The 17,916-nt window shown below is 37.9% G+C and overlaps 1 protein-coding gene across 1 annotated transcript in view; it reads right to left on the bottom strand.

Annotated features, from left to right (window-relative positions):
- The window catches only part of PRKCE (protein kinase C epsilon), a 287,139-nt gene that overhangs the window by 186,230 nt on the left and 82,993 nt on the right, over window positions 1-17,916 (bottom strand). Inside the window, exon 2 of the mRNA XM_005416195.2 lies at window positions 451-514. Within this exon, the coding sequence (XP_005416252.1) occupies window positions 451-514 (64 nt within the window). The remainder of the gene's footprint in view (window positions 1-450; window positions 515-17,916) is intronic.

The raw sequence follows: 17,916 nt of genomic DNA, 5'->3' as shown, positions 1-17,916 counted from the left end.
ACATGTAACTGTTGTACCATAAAAATGAAAACACCTCATATAATAACAACATTCTGGTCATTACTTTATTTGAAATGGAAAAATACCAAATATTAGAATAATTTAAAAGCAAATAAACTCCTGTCCCTCATTTTTTGAAATCTTATTCTTTCTACCTACATAATTGCTCGGATTCTTCCAAAAACTAAAGAATTTGGAAGTTTCCTCTAGAAATTAGTACTACTAAATACAATCATTTCATTATGGTCATTTTAGCTGGTATTGTTACCATCAGTGATTAACAGGGCAAGATGAAGTGCAATTTCCTTATTGACTCAAAATGTGTTCATTTTAACTTGAGCTAATACAGATTTGAGGGTATCAGCACATACCTCTTCTAATACTTTCATTGCAGAGACCCTTGGTGATTCCATTCATGAAAGAGTAAGATAAAATATCGAAAGTCCCTACCTTCACCTGACGATCCTGAAAGGTCTATGATGACATACACTCTCCCTTCTGGCTCCAAGTCAATCTGTAAAAAAGAAGAGAAAAAGAAAAAGAAAAAAATCAAACTTAGAATGGCTCCCAAAGCATGTGACTGCACATGCAGGAAACAAGAAGTTTCCAAACCACACAAAGTCAAGGCAGGACACATCCTGCACCAATAGAGTCTCCTTTTGCAAAGAGGTGTTGAGGACCCTGCACCTTCACTGGAATAAAAAAGAAGTGTGCACACTTGGAAAGTTTGAGCTCAGTGAATTTTACATTTCAAGTATTTAATGTACTGTTCCAACATACATTTGCATCACTATTTTCAATAAAGTAAAAAAGTGCCACAATTGCACAACATTTTTACTGTTATTTATACTGAGCCCAGGTATACAAATGTGGAAAACAACACTGTGACAGCAAGAAAGATCAGCTCTGGTCACAGAACAGGGGAAATGAACACACAGAGCTCATACAGCCGGTTAACACGTGTTTATAATACCGCTTTTGTCTCCCCACTGGGAGAAAGAAATACATGTTTTATCCTCTTTTTCTGAAACACAAGATTTGTTTATTTCTGCACCATTCTGGTGGATTTTAAGGAGTCTTTACCCATGAGGAGATCACTTTCACTCAGCATGAAATACAGGTGCTCAGTGTCAAGCTGCTGTACTTCCAAGATTTCACAGGCTATGAGAATAAGATCCGGTTCAGGCACCACAATGAAGAGCTTATTACAGATCTTCCTATATTTCATCACAAGTTTCATCAGCAAATCTAAATATTGCTGGATTTGAGTATCTTAATGGTACATAACAAATTAAAAACTATTTTTTGCTGCCACACATCTCTGAAAAAAAAACTGTAACTAAAACATTATGTAATCAGTAGCTTCTGCTGTAACATAGCAGTTACTCTCACATGCTTTCAGAGCCTGTGTGACATGATGTTCTGTGTGTTAATGCTGTATTTTCAACCTATTTAGTAGGTAAACCCCACAGGTAAGATTGCAAGAGACCTTGTGTGCCAGTGCTGGAACCCAGGAAATTCCTCTGGCTGCCCTGGAGAACTCGAGACCCTGTCTGGGGGGCTCAGAGACCTGGGCACAGAGCCCAAGACCCCTGTGCCTTTGATTTAGCCCTTGGAAAAAACAATTAACAACCTTATATGAAGAATTACAAGCTAAAAAAGTTTAATTAGAAGGACAGTGAATTTATCACAGGGTGAAAAAATAGATTTTTTTGGGGGTTTTTAGAATGGGGGTTCAGGGAGCAAGACAGAGGAATCTGGGCATGTCCAGCCTTTCTCCTTCTCGGCCTCCATCTTCTGCTGTGATGTTGGCACTTTTAGATTGGTTTAGAGTAGAAGCTCACTGCCTAACATAGGTGATAGATATTGGGAAGTAATTGTAAATATTGTACAAGTAGTTCTTAGTATAAAAAGATAACACCTCCTGGAGGCAGGCAGAGTGCCTCTGACTGTCCTGCTGAGTGGACCTCGGCAGGCGAGGAGAATTTTATAGATAAGATGCAATAAACAACCTTGAGACCGAGAAATGAAGAGCTCTGGCTCCTTCTTCAAGCACCGTGCTGGGAAAAGAGTGAGTAAATGAGGGGACATGATGCAAGCTCCTCCTTCCATTGAGCACTGTTCTCCAAGAGAGGTCTGGGAGAAGAGTTCACAGGTCCTGCTGATGTCATCGGACCAACAGATCAAGAAAATGATCTCAGCAGCTGTATTGTAAATACACCAGGCAGGAAATAAGGCTAGCAAGGCCAGGGGCTGCTCAAGGGAGAGGAAAATGAAAGCGTGGGTGTCTGGTTTTTTATAAATAATAGTATTGAATATCCAAAAAAGACATTTTTAACAATTCCTGAATTGGCAGCATGAGTTTTGTGAGGGAGTTTTTGGGGAGTTTTTGGCTTTTTTGTGTTTTGTTTTAAATAAAGCTGCTGATCTTGAAATACTGCTCCTCTGCCAGTTTTAAATAAGAAAAATATTAGAAGATCAGAAGCACAGGTGCATGAATAGACTTTGATGTCTATGCTGAGGGAGGCTTTTGAAAAACTGCTATAGCACTCAACAGACGGCTGTATTAAAGACAGACATGTCTAATGCTCTGTTTGTATCAGCACTATACACTGTTTGGTTAAGCTTTCCGTAAAATACTTTATGCAGTTCAAATCCCAGTGTGCACGCACACACATAAACCCCCAACATCATCCCCACAGAAAAATCAGGCATCTGGACAATTTACTGACCACCATCACAAAATCTCTGCTCTGCCCCTTTAACTACAAACAGCATTGGAAGCAACTCAGGAAAAAGACTGGAGGCCTGAAACCAAGTTTCCATTACCCAGCAAGTGGACTGTTTCAATTTACATTTTATTAGAAATGATGCTTAGTGATTTTGAATTGGAAATTTTGCTGATGCTCTAAGAAAAATGAACTATTTATAAAAGAAAGTCTTTTACAAAGAAAGCATGTTTCAGTTGTCATATGTTCAAATGCCAGTAAGAATGAAATGGACATATTCTTATTTTCAGATTTATGAAATAGCCACATTTCATTTCAGTGACACTGACAGTCTTATCAGTCATATGAATTAGTACTTTTGCCAGAAGCCAGCAGCTCAGCTGCCTCAGCTGACCCTTCATATGAAATGAACACCTCAACAAAAGCAGAATCCCCAAGACTTATAGGAACCCTTCTCTTCTTCTCAGGTCTTTCATATATCAAGACAAACAGAGATGAAAAGGACCGATTCAAGCTTAATTATTCATTAAAAATGTCTAATGCCTAGAAACATAATGGCATAAATACCTCCAAAATAGACTACTAGAATATGCATGCTTTTTCTTTTCAATCTGTGCATTAAGCTGTGCTTAGATTCCACAATGTCATTTTATCTATATGTACCAAAAGATGCATACAGCAAAATCCAAAGTTCCCATGCATTTTTCACTGAATGCTATGAAAGCAATCACATGTGAAATGCCCTTAGACACATGTAACCAGAAACAGAAGGACTGGCCAAATTCAGCGGAATAGAACAGGCATCCTTGAAAGCAATGGAAATACTCTGATCACAGCAATTCTGATTCTGGCCCTTCTCTTTTACTAAAAGTACTTGTCTCTGAATGCAGCCTAGCTTTTATACGTGCAGAGAGAACTTATGAGGAGACATCTAAAAAGACATTACTGTTCAAAAGGAAACAGGGAACACAGCAAGATGCAAACTAAGGACGGGACAAAGAGTTGATACAAGAGCAGCTTTGCTGTAAGAAAAACACATTACAGAATATGTGCCTTGCACACATACATCACATTTGCCACATGCAGCAAAAGATGCAACAACTGTGACTGAGCAAAATCTTTGATCACCAAAACATTTTTCCCTCTTACTGACCCATGCTATTGCTGTGACTTTTGTTGAAATACAGTTTTAGCATGCACAAGTAACATTAATTAAAAAGGTAATTAAAACAACTTCTACATTGCTCAAATAAGAACTGTGGCAGCACACTGAGATGAGTACAATCATTGCTGGAAAGCAGCACAGATAATCAGAAACTCCAGGCCTGAATAAAATCTGTTAGTAGCCTGTTTCAGGGAACAAAAGGCAACCATCCATAAAACCAGACATACTTTCAGAGGAAAAAACCCATGTTGAAACCAAGGCCAAGCTTCAGCATATTGAAGGCATTTATATAGTTTCACAGTCATTAATGGATTTTATTTTCAACACCCTTCTGAGACAGTTCCCCATATGCAAAATGGGATACTCCCAAAGGCACAAGCTAGACTAAATGACTTTCTGGCAAGTAATACAAGAAGCCTATGGTTAAACAAGAACTGAACTCTGGTCTCTGGAGGCCCAGACTGCCCACTGGACCATTCCTCCTTTCCTCAGTTAGGCTTCACTTTGTCCAGCAATCCTGTCTTCCAGCAGTATCAAACAGTACCAAGAACTATTTTTTCCCTCTTTTTTTAGACAGCCTTAATGGGTACATATCTAGGAAGCAATTTCTTTTCTTTTTCATTCAGACAATACTCATCAATAAAAACAATACCAAACAAAGTTTGCTGAAATATTTCTCTGCAGCATTTTCAATGGATCATAAATCTTCAGTAACCTGGAGTAATGCAAAATTTAATCAAACTATGCAGAAGATTGTGAAAATGGTCCAGCTTTTCCTTGAGGTTTGTTTTTGCAAGTTTTTAACTCCTTAGTGTTGTGAAAAACTGAGCCCTAAACTCAGCTCGAAGTTCACCATTTTCTTCCTCTCAGGTGTAAGACATTATTTCCCACCCCTAAAAACATGAAACTTGGAGGGAATTCTCTTAGATCAAGATTTTCTATGGAAACCAAACACTCTCTCTAATCTTAAAAGGATGAGGAAGATTAGAATATGCTATGGAATTACTTGTGTTGCACCGATGCTTCATATTTGAATATGAATAAGAATTTATGTACAGCCTGAATAATTCCATCAGGATTTGGGGGTGTTCTTTCCATTCCATTTGACAGCATCAGCACAGATTTTGCATGCTCTATGGCACAAGCTGAGAGCTGTTGTAAGCAAATGACAAACCACTGTCTTGAGTGGCTCAGTGCCCCACTGCCACAGGGTTTCCTTTGATCACAACAGAGTCCACCTATGTTCCAACACAAGGATGTCACCTGAGATTTAGTGCACTGTACTCATTTAAAAGCCAACTTGTCTCAAGAGAAATTTAAGGACAGTCATTGACATAAATCCAGATCTGAAATAAAAAATGAGTGGACAAATGCAAAATTTGAAATTCCTAAAAGCAGAAAGGTTGAGTAAGTTTTACTCTGATCTCCCTTAGCTAGACAGTATAGGAAACACAGCAAAACCCCTTCAAACCTAAAGCTGTTGAGGATTTTGGCAACAGTATAAACCTAAATGGACTGTATAAGCCACAGAAAGAATTAAATCATAAAAACTGCTTTGCACCTCTTCTTGTGATGTTCTAGGATTATCTGATATTTGGGTAGCTTAAACCTCCAAGCACATGATCTGTCACTGCAGATGGTTATTTGATTCATGTCAGACCTGGGAAGTCAGTATGGTTTAACCCTTCCTGAGTGTAGCATAACAAAGTTTCTTGTTGAGCACACAACTTCTCTGAAAGAAGAAGGGAAGAGATTGCGCTTAAAGTGCTGATAGCTGCAAAGGCTCAAGGGGGTGGTTCCCCTGTCTGTTGTTTTTAGAGGTATTTGCCAATTTTGGTAAATATTATTTCCATGTAAATGCATACAAAAATCAGAACAGTTATAATCTAATAGAAAATGACCGGAAAGTCTGTGCTGGTCTTTTGCTCTTTAGCCACAAGATTTTTGTGCTTCAATTTAAATAGCTAATAGAATACCTATTTTAACTTATTTAATAGAAAATAAAACATTACTGTGATACTTTTCAATATAGCCAAAATTACTTCAGCCCAAATAATTAAAAACCTTTCAAACTCACCATGATTACTGTAATGAAAGAAAACTCTTGAGCAAAGGAGCAGCCAGATGTATAATTAAACTTGCAAACTTGTCCCAGCATTCACACCTGAATCCCTATTAATCTCATTTGAAATGAACAGGTTTGCATTAAGCTCCATAAGGTCAGCAAAATAGCTGAGTAGATGTTATCTATTAATAGTATCTGAAAATGAAGAATTTTACACATTACATCATTAATTACATGAGTAAACTTGACTTTCAAAAGAAATTACCCAGAAAACATACTGAGAAAACTTCCTTAGAATCTCCATGTACCTCCATGATGTTTTTCACCCTACAGCCTCTTGCTCTTCTGGCAAAGGCAGCAGGAAAATTTGGAGCCAGTGCACTGCTACAATGTTCACAAATCTGCCTTTCATTATGAACATTACATATTTGATTATTATAATTAGAGAGAAACCTAACACAGCTTGACACATTGTAATTGACCACAATGATATACATAAAGGCTCAGAAATTCTGGCCACAGGGGATTCTATCAATTATTTACTCATACTCAAAAGTCAACAAAGAAACATCAAACATCTTGCATGACCTACAGAAAACATCAAACACTTTTCAGTGCCAGACACATGCACTGACATAATACAGAACAGCAGCAGCCAGGGAGAAACAAGGTTCAGCTGAAATAACCCACAGTACTCAGAAACCAATTCTAAAACAAGAATCCTTCCATTACTTAATAAGGCATATACTGATGTTTAGTTGTGGTGTCCTGAATCACATGTGATATGACCTTGGTCTTTCATGATCCGTTGTGCCTAAGGCCTCCCAGACACCAAAGAAGCATTTTTGAATGCACAGCGACACGTGCCCGTGTGTTTGAGCACAAGCACATCTGCACTGTCAGAAGTAACATACTCATTTTCATGCATTAGAAGGACCAACAACGTTTACAGACCACAGCGCTAAGCCTAGGGTGTTCAGGGCTCATTTTCTTGTAGAACCCAGAAAGTGAACCTGGACAATTGGCTCTATTTACATGGAACAGACAGCAGAGCAGTACAAATGACTGCAAAGGCATCAAGCAGCACGACCACAGCAGGGTCACTGCATGAAACCAAGTGTCTGACTCCATGATCAGAAGCAAGGAAGACATTCTCTTTACTTCTTTGAAAGCTTCAGAAGGTGGAGAGTATGTACAAGGTATTGCCTATTATTCCAGTATTTAAAGAGTTATATGGCAAACTGGTTAAGGTTTCTAAACACCTACAATCACAATTCATGACAAAGGGAAATAAATCAATGAGAGAGAAATCTCTTCATGAGCAGAAAAATAAGTCAATGACCTTAAAGAGATAAGGCTGCCTAGACTAACTATTCCATGATATGGAATACCATGACCTGCATATGAACAGGTCAATGGAAACTCACTAGCATGAGTGTTCCAGACACAAGTGTGTGCCATTTGTTGGTTTATTTAACCCAGTACAGTTATTCTGATGATGTAAATGTGTTCCTTTATTAAGCCTTATGAAGACAGGGGAATAAGCCAAAGTTATGTAGTATTTTTTCACTGTACTAAAACTGTATCTACACTAGAAATGGAGGTGGCATTAGTTTAGCAATGGTAAGGAAGATAATATACAAAGAACCTACACAAGCTCAGAGACAACGTGAGGTACAATGTGTACAAGTTAGGTTTGGCTAAGCAACACCCAACTAGACTTTTTGAGTGAACAGACAGTCAAACCACCTACTGAACAAAAGCCTGCATAAAGCCATTCTCTTGAAACATCTGCTAAATGTATTTCAAGAAAGAAAAGAAACTCTTCAGAGCAAAACCACTTTCCCAAACAGATGGTTATTGGATTTAAGAATAAGGGAATTGCATTGTGTGGGGGAATTGCATTGTGTGGCAAGATCTGACCTGTAATTTCATCACAACGCTTTTCAAAATGTATTTCTTAATGCACCAGTGCAGTGGCACTCTCCAAACCACAGGGTAATAATTAACTGTCACAAAGTATTTAAAACATGCTCGGTCTTGGCTTAGGGGCATGTTTTAAAGTCATGCCCCAGAACTGCAACCAGAAGGGAAGTTACCTTACACCCAGCAATAAAACACAGAGCAGGGTGTCAGGGCTGCCAGCACACAGTGGTTAGCCAATTACTACATGTTAAAAACTGATAAAGGCTATCAAATTGTCTTACCACAGTGCAATTTCAGACAACCACTTGCTCATATGCCAAAGCCAAACTCACAGGTGGTACATTTGCTTAGTCTCAGGAATCACCTAAGCATGATGGTATTTGGAGTTTCTCCTAAATTACAATAACAGTTCCTCTGAGTAGACAACTTTTCAACGCTTTGCACAACCATTATGAAATGTGTCTGTATACAAGTGAGTACATGGATTGACTGGTAGTTTTTCCTGGCCCCATAAAACTGTTTTGGTGGACTGCATACATTTTTCCTTAATTCCTTAAGTAATTCCCGCAGTTCCTTACGTCCTTTAAGCAAGAATTTCTGTCTGAAAATTTACAGATTAAAATACGAAAGCAACATTACATATTTCCTGTAAACATATATTTCTTCTCTTTATTGTCAAAACACTCCTTTCTTGCACTCTCCTGCCACATATACTCTGGGAACTCAAGGTACTATACAGTAGGCAATATCCACATAGCATTTCTGTACAAAGAATTAAGGAAATAACTGCGCTGATTTTCAGATCTCAAATCAGGAAAATTAACAGCTGGAAGATCCAAGACTACAGTGTAACATATCAACTTTTAGTGTATTAGGTATAAATAAAAATTCTTCCTAAACAAGGTAAAATAATCTTCAAAGTCAGGATATAAGTAAGTCCTAGGAAATGGGGATATTAGATGATGTTAAATTGCCCTTCAGTTTTTCTCCTGTAATTCCTATTCTAGTCCTCTGTAAGGAAAAAAAAACAAAAATCAAACCAAAACAAAAATAACCCAACAACACCAAAAAATCCAAACAAATAAACAAACAAAAAATCACCAAAAAACCCACCACAAACCAAAAAAAAACCAAATCCCCCCCCCCTAAAAGAAAAAGACAATTCTAGAATTTGCCTATGAATGAACTGTATTTCAAAACAAAGGTCAGGAACATCGATGTCACTTGGTTTGAGTAAAGTTTTCATCTGCCTTAGAGCCAAGATCTTCCCAGATATTAGAAAATAAATAAAGATTACATGAAACCTCAGCCCAAACTAGGCAGACACTTCAGTATTCACTTCTCAGACCCTTTCCACAAGAAGTTCACATTTCCAGCCTCTCAAACACTACTGTGCAATACCTGTCAGGAACTTTTGAGAGAAGCCCAAATGAACTTACAGTCTTCAATGAGCCAAGAATGCAGCAGGGAGTTGAATTCACTTCAGTTCAGCTCTAGCTCAGGCTCACTTGCAAATAGAGCTGTGCTGGCTTTGTTTCAGCTAGCAACAAAACTCACATCTAGGTTTTGTTCCAATTAAAAACCTCAGAACTTTAAAACAACCACTGCTGTTTATGGGTGTGAATTCAGTTCAGCTCCCTGGGAAGAAAGGAGAAAGGCCTTTCTTATCTGGAAGGCAAGCACATTAAATGTACTCTTCATTTGCATTCACAACAAAAATTAATCCTCCATTAGGAAGTAAACAGCTTGAATCAATATGCTGCAAATGGACAAAGTGTACTTCAGTGACACTTGCTGGAACTTTTAAGTAGCTTGTTGATGTGCAACACCAACATCAGCTGCAAGCCAGAATGCATCAGCAGAGAGAAATAAAACTCCTCTCCCTTGCCAAGTTGATATATATATGAATGAGATTCCCTCTCTCCACAACCCTCAACTAAAGTGGCTGAAACTACAGAATATGCAATTAGGACAGCTCTAGGGGTGTGCCCAGAGGTGCCTGTGATCTCAGAAACTGGCTATGACCTCAAATTCCCAGAAAATGAAAAATATCTTATTTTTAAAAAATGCCTCGAAAAGCTATAAAGACTTTCCTGAAAATTCCCCAGTATCCAAACTCCTCCTCTATCTGTGCAAAACTGGACATTTAACATGACAAAATCCCTGACCTCCTTTGCAGTTTACCTTAGTGCACCTTTCATGAAATTTGGCTGGTGATCAACTTGTCAGCGCTGTGTCACCACACACAGTGATTGACTTGAGTTTTTTGTTTCAAGTCTCACCTTGGCACCCAAAGCCAAAGAAGAAGGTCACAGGGCTGGACTCTTTGACCTACCCAGATGGTCAAACTGCTCCAAGGCAGTGCCAAAGTGGGGCAGCTCCATGACCACCACTAGGCAAGAAACAAAGATCTACTTCAAGAGTGCAGAACTAAAGAAAGCTGCAGAGATAAAATAATACAGGGTTTGAAATGTCTTCAGTTAAAAACTAAATGTGAATGAGAAGAATAAAGGATGTAGGGAAGGAGACACAGGAACATGCAGAGACAAAAATTATATATACAGCTCAGAAGTGGCATGAAGTTGTCACCAGGAAACAAAAGGAAGTAAAATAATTTCAAGAACAAAGCTAAGCTAAAATTACTATAAAATTATTCTAACAGTTTTCTTTTGAAAATATTAACCTCTTTAAACCTCCTTCTAAAATCTGAGAGTGCTTCTTGTTACTCTCTCAACTGTCCTGCTATGTCAGAAGACACAGCTTTATCCCAAACATAAGGGGTAAGCTTTTAAAAAGTGATAAAGAAGTTTAAAGCAGTTTTTTGATCAAGACAACAAAACCATGCTAACTGACTTAAGAGGTTTTATTATTCATCCAGGGAGTTGAAAGCTTGTCATTTGTTAACATAAAATGTCTCTGTTCAGTTATCCTTGCAACTGATAATTTTGGTAACTTAAATGCAATTTTAAAAAATGTGTCTCCTACTTTCCCATTCAGGTTCACTACAGATACGTCTCTATTTTCAAGGAAAGAAACTGAAAAGCAAAAAGGGAATAGTCACCTTATAGAATTATCTAAATTTGGGTTAGAAAGAAAAGGAGATTGCAAAAGCATAATGAAAATATCTGTTTCCCAGTTACAAAAAAAATCCTCCACCAAACACAAAGATGTAAGCATAAATACACAAGCTTTAAAAATTACAAATCAACGTTCTTCTGCTGAGTTATGAAGATGGAAGGAAAAAGTATGTTCTACACAAATATTCTCTATGTCCTTTCACATATGTATCTGTAACTTGAGTTTCCTTACAACAAACACTGACATTATAATAAACAAATACCTCATGATATACAAACCACAATGTTATACAGAATTGGCATCAAGTATTTAAACAAAAGCATCCTTGCTGGAAGCATCTCTTCTACTTACAGCCTGTCAAGAATTGCATTGATTCAGAGACTTTGATCAAGGTAAGTTCTACAGAAATTTGAAAGCAGAAAACAGAATTAAAGGAAATAAAATGCAAGCTTCTTGCAAAACTATCTTTGCTCTTTTGGTTTTTTTAGTATCTTCCTAAATGCCTATTTAGCTTAGAATGAAAGCCTTCATTTTGCCCTCACACTCTGTGGCACACACAAGTGCAAGCAGGAATTACACAAACTGGCAAAGGATGAAGGAAAGTTCATCCTTTCCTACACTGAGCACACACAGGAGCCCCAGGGCAGGTTTAAGTAAGGATGTCTGTAACAGTGTGGAACTGAATGCACCTCTCAAGTCTCAGTTCAATATCTAAACAGAAAGATCATTGCTGTTTTCTAAGGGAAAATGGAATTTCTAACATCTTGTAAAAAATAAGCATTTTGCCAGTAAATGTGGCAGTTTAAAGCACACAAAATTAGTCATATTAGATATTTACAATCATGCAATCTCCCCCCTAAAAATAAATTCAAGAATAGCACTAAAATATTTAAGTTGCTTGAACAACTACCCAGAATTGAGAAAAAATGGCTCAAAAATTTGAAAGAAAATGTAACCCCAAATGCTATCTTATGTGCCTTTCTAAAAAAATTGCCAGAGGAACTAAAACAATTAATTTCTATAAGAAAACATCATTAAGACATTCTCTATTTGGTTCTACTTTTCCCTGTGTTTAGAAAGTATCACAATAAGATCGTTACATACCATTTCATAATGTTGAGGGTTTTTTCCAACATAGTTTTTGTGTTGCTCTGATATTTTATCCTCCGTTTAATCATCAGATTAGAAAGATTAATGAAGCTAATTCTGTTAACAAAATGGCTATCCTGAGGACTACAATTATCTGTGATTCACTTGGACTTCCTCTGCAGCTTTAGCCATAACAAACCCAGAGCAGCTCCAAGACTCCTCAGATGTCAGCTAGAGAACACTTTGTTTAAAGAACAGCTAAACAGAACACTGATATAGTTTGTTCTACTCATGTTTAAATGCAAAAAAGAAAACCAAGTAAAATAAAATTTAGTAGCTTTATACACACTGCCAGGCTACCCATATTGCACGAAATAGATAGACCAGAATGCAACATCTTGAATACAGAGACTACAGAAAAGGAAATGGCAAAAATAGCCACTACTATTATTATGGTTCCTGAAAAGTTAGACAGCACAGTCTACCAGCCACAAGTGGTACACCAGGAATAAATATATCTTCAAAACTCCCTAGGAAAAAGAGATGTTCCGTTGCATGTGGCATTAAGTGGCATTTTACTTTAGCATTTCTTTTCATTTACTGCAGAGCTTTAAACAGAATTACATGTGGAATTCTCACAAGGTAAATATTAATTTGACATGAAAGACGACGCCTGTTGAACCTTTTAAAAATCTCACTCTTTCAGATATCCAGAAAGTTTTCCAGTATTTCCTGGATTTAGGAAAAAAAAATTAAAAACCAAAAAATAATAATTAAAAAAAACCCAAACAACAAAAAAAACTAAAAAAACAAAACAAAAAAAAAAGAAAAAAACAAAAACAAAAAAAAAAAGCCAAAAAACCAGCCCTGAAACTTAGTCTTTCTTGTATTGTAGGGATTTGGATGTTCCTCTTTCAGTCCATGAGGAAACAGGAAGTGCAGAGTCATTTACGGTTTTGTTCTTAGAAAAAAAAAGATTATAATTCAAAGCCTTCAAATCCATTTAGGGGGGAGGGTTGGGTTGGTTTTTTTTTTTCTTTTTTTTTTTTTGTTTTCAGTGATGAATACAAGAGCATTTGCTATTTATATTTGAGTAATTTCTTTGCAAGAACTCAGGTTAGATTTCATACAGCCTGATAGAGCTCCTAGAACTTGGCTCAAGGTAGCTGAATAATTCTTGTTCATTTAGCTCTTAAAATTTAGTTCCAAATGCATAAGAACCATCCAGTTCTGCTAATGGAAGGCACAGCATGCTGCCCACTTACTCTTGTATGGAACCAAGTAAGTAGAGCAAGGATAACACCTGTCTTCCAAGAAAGGCTTTCAGTCTTTTCTGAACAATATCTAGGGATGAAGTATCTGCTAGATCCTTTGCTAACTAACGTCATCAGTTTATCAGTTCAATGTGAAAGAAAATATGTGCTATGCTGCCCATTTTAATCTTCCGGATACCCCTCAGTTCTTGTACCCTTTTGAGACTAAAAAGCTCCTTATTTTTTTAATAGTACTTTACATACCCAAATTAAGTAACCTCCCATTGTTCTTTTTATTTAAAGTAAATCAGTGAGCTCAGAGTCTCTGAATTTCTCCAATATACCCTTTCAGAAATCCTACTGTGAGCTCTGCTGTTGACTTGCTGGGTCACCCTGGGCAACAAACTTTATTCACCCTCCATGTGCCTATTTCACCTTCTATTATTAGTCTTTATTTAGAGTACGAATTCTAAAAAGTTCAGGCTCTCTTTAATACATTTGTGCAATTAGGCCCTCATATTTTTACCATTATGTACACTGGGGTTTGCAGGTTCTAAGCATGCTGCCACACTAACAACCTGAACTGCTAAAGCCACTAGGAGTCATCAAGCATTGGTGCAGCCCAGTGATAGCCCTGCACCTAAACCTGCTATGGTGCACCCATCTCTTCCTGCAAAGCATGGAACCTTATGACTTGACTTACAAAAAAATTTCCATTTGGGGTTTGCAGCATGAGGCTTAGCAATTCTAATTCCACACAGAGAGGGCAAAGAAAGGACTTGCAGCAGGTCTATCTGACCTTCAGTACACTTTTTTCCCTCAATTTCCAACCAGTTTCTACCACCCATAAGCCTCCCATGCGCAGCCCACAGAAGAAGGAGGAATAATTTCACACCTGGGGGAAGTGCCATGGAAAATCTGTCAGCTGTAGCAAGGGTGGAGGCAGGCAGGATAGGCTTCCTCAGGAATGGATCTAAGTTTTGGATACTCTTGTTCCTCATTCCTCCATGACTGGCCTACAATTTTCATCAGCTTTATCCCACACAGCTTGCAGAACTCTCTGCCTTGGACAACTCTATCACCAAAACTTAGTTGTACCCAGGTTTGCTTCAAAACTCTCAAAGCATTCTAATCGGAGAAAAACTCAACAAGTGATCTGAAATGGGAACTACATAATTAAGATTTTCTAAAAAAGTACAGAAACAGTTCCCAAAGATTTGCTTGACCACAGGGACAGCACTAGTCCCTTTAGTCCAGAGGCTTTAAGGACAGAAGAGGTGGGAAAGTTACCTGTGTATTGGGGAGGAAAGTTTTTGTGGGGGTTTGGGAGAGTGGAGGTAGGGGAAGAAAGGGAGGGCAGTGATTGTTTGGCTTTGAGTGTTTTTGTTCTGCCCCCCTTCCTTGTTTTTTTAGTGCAGTGGTTTTCTAGTGCATTTTCCTTGGGAGTAACTGATATAAAAATGATTAATGCACAAATATGACCTTGTTTACCATCTGGAAGACCCCTTAAAGTAAGGCTTTTTTGGGGAATCCAGTAGATGTTCTTGATGTCTCTGTAATATTCCAGAGTAAGAGAATTGGACTGTTTCCATTCCTGATTCTGTGACCCTGTCCAGTCTGTTGCTTGTGGCTCAGACAAGTATGTTGCATTTTAACTTTCCCCACGAATCTACACAGTCTCTCTGTTGGATTGTTTCAGATTTTGTTCTCTGTAAAGCAGCCAACTTTAAAAGTACCTTCAATTTCTCCTATTTCCAAACCACTCCTCCATCAAGGAAAAGGGCTTCCTCTCTAAAAATTCAATGTACATATATATTGTAATATGCAGGGTAATAAAGTTGCTAACTATTGAATTTAGATATGCAGCAGGATCCAGTAATGATGAAAGGATGACAATGTCAGCATTCTCAGAATCTGGCTCAAATAGTACTTGGTATTGAGCCATGAAGATGTGACTAATTCTCAAGAATCTGGTTGTTTTTCTTATACTGTCCTTGGAAAAAAAATAATAATAAGACATTATGGATCTTTGGAATTGTGTCTGGAACACAACCAATTTAGTAGCATTTTCCACACTCCTGAGGAATTGCTGGGGAAAAAAATGCAAAAGTTGTTTTACTGTTAAAATTGCTTTAAGATCATTGGTTAATCCATTTTTTTTTTATTTTGTGAAAACCCAATAAAAATCAGGTTAAATCTGAACTGTGGCCTGTTGTCATTTTCATCTCAGACCATTTCAAAAGAAAACTTTTTCATGAACAGCCACCACAGTAAAACCTGAAACGTGACCTGGTATTTTTGAAAGCATTTTAAAAAATGCTTTCATGGCATTTTTTTGCCACTTCAGGACAAAGGTGAGCACTGAACTCTGGCATTGAGAGCTGTGACTCCTGAGACAGCCAGGATCCTCCAGGCATCCAAGGGACTTCTCAAACAGGTATACCCCAAAACACTCTACGGGCAAGCAGAAGGAACAGCCTGGCAGCCACACTGCACTCTGCTGATGCTCCTCACCCCTGAACCCTTCACTCCTCAGCAAATTGCAGAATGTAATGCAGACAGTGTCAGCTTTTCTGACTGCTGCAGGAGATCTAGCACAATGCAAGGGAACTCTTCACTTCACTTTGTTCTCACTGCAGGAACAATATCAAAGGAAGGAACTGGACCTTTCTGACTCAGCAACGTGTAAACTGAAGACCAGACTAGTTTACTTGAATTTATTTTGTTACCATTTAAATGGGATGAGGTTTCCATCCTCCTCTCAGAATTTGTTATAAAATAAGCAGTGAAAACCACAAGCAGCAGCAAACATGTTACCATTAAAAACAACTGAGAGAGACCAGCGCTCTGACCCCACAGGACACTGCACAGATCTTACAAGCCTGAGCAGGCAATTTGGCAAGAAAAACCAATATTGGAATAAAAGACAATACACACCAAAACTCAGTTTGCAGCATTTGGAGAACTGACATTTTATCTATAGAACCATCAGTTCTCAAGGACTCTTTTCAGGTACAAAATTAACCAACAATGGATGAATCAATATTTCACTCAGAATTATTTTCATAATGTGTGGCTTTAATTTTAAAGCCATGAACCAAGGCACATTTTAAAAACATTATTCTATATTAGTTACATGCTGGAAATTACAGTTAATTCTGAGAGTTCAAGAAACAGCAGCTCATTCTGGGACTCACAGTCCAATTAACTGATATTAGAGCAACAACTACTTCAGATACCTCCTACTCTGACTCTTGAATTCCTATTTTGTGGTAGCTTTTTAGAGAAACTTGAACAGTTATGGGAAAAGGTATTTTTACACCAAAATATTTCAGCAGCTAAGCATAAAATCTATTACATTTAATTATCATTATGCATTTGTTATTTTCTATAAAATTACTGAATATCATATTTGCTGAGAGCTTTAAATCACTGTTATTTCTGCAGTATGTCAATAACAGTGTTTTACTTATGGAGCAATTAGAAATGGCAATACAAAATAAATACAAGCATGGATTCCTTGTCCTATGGCTAAGCAAGCAGAGCACACATCAAACCAAACTTGCTTTACTCTCCCCCATTTATCTTCCTTGTACTTCCCCTTACTTTGTACATGAATCAGGATAAGCACTGACTTCACACTGCAAACGTTTCCAAAAATACTCGAGTTCAACAGCAGAGAAGAGCTGCTGGGAAGGATCACACACTGGAATGCTGGCAGTGCTGCCCTCCACACCAAGGTGACCACAAAGCTCCATCAGGGAAGGGAGAACTGAAAACTACAGAAACTTTCACTCTGTAGACAGCAGGTCCTTCCAGGGAACTTTGAGATACTTGAAATTGAAAGATGGTTTTGAAGAACACAGCAACAGCAGTGGGCTTACTTGGCTGCAGTCTGGAAGTGATGACTAAATCAATCTTTAGTAATAAAGCAACTTAACTTCAAAGATATTTCAAAGATAGTGAGCTGTCCTAAACCTACCTAACTACCAAACCTCCCACTGACTGCAGATTATATCAGACTGCTGTCAGTGACTCTGACTCTCTCGCAGATGGTTCTTGCAAACCAAAGTTCAAAAAGCATCCAAATAATGTCTGGGCTTGAGCATCCAAAGATTCAAAAAAAAAAAAAAAAAAAAAAGACAATCTGTCAGACCTCAAGGCTCCATGTTTACTAGAGACATATTTTGGGAGAGACAGAATGAAATTAAGCCCTGACACAATGTTTTATTTCTCTCCCCTTAATCATCTCCCTCTCATGACCACTTCTACTGCTACAGAAATGCTGCACGAAAAGAGATGCAGCTGATAAAAGCAGAATGAAAGACTGGCTTACTCCAGAAAAGGACATGTGGTCTCTGAGAAATCAGACACATAACAGAAAAACCATCTTGTTATATATCTCAGAGTTACTCCCCTTGAAAATACCTACCACTACAGATGCAGTTATGAGTATGCCTTTGCTTTTCTTCTTTCTTATTCCACGATTTGTGATGCACTGGCTTTACCAAGTGTCATTAAATCTATGACACAAAAATAAAGATGCCCATGCAATGGATCCTTTCATCCCCCAAGTTTATTACGAACCACACACAGCTGTCTCTGGAAAGC

The sequence above is a fragment of the Geospiza fortis genome, unplaced genomic scaffold, assembly GCF_000277835.1.
Source record: "Geospiza fortis unplaced genomic scaffold, GeoFor_1.0 scaffold41, whole genome shotgun sequence".
In the NCBI taxonomy this organism is placed as follows: Eukaryota; Metazoa; Chordata; class Aves; order Passeriformes; family Thraupidae; genus Geospiza; species Geospiza fortis.
Note: the sequence above shows the minus strand (reverse complement) of the source record. Positions and strands in the feature narration are given on the sequence as shown.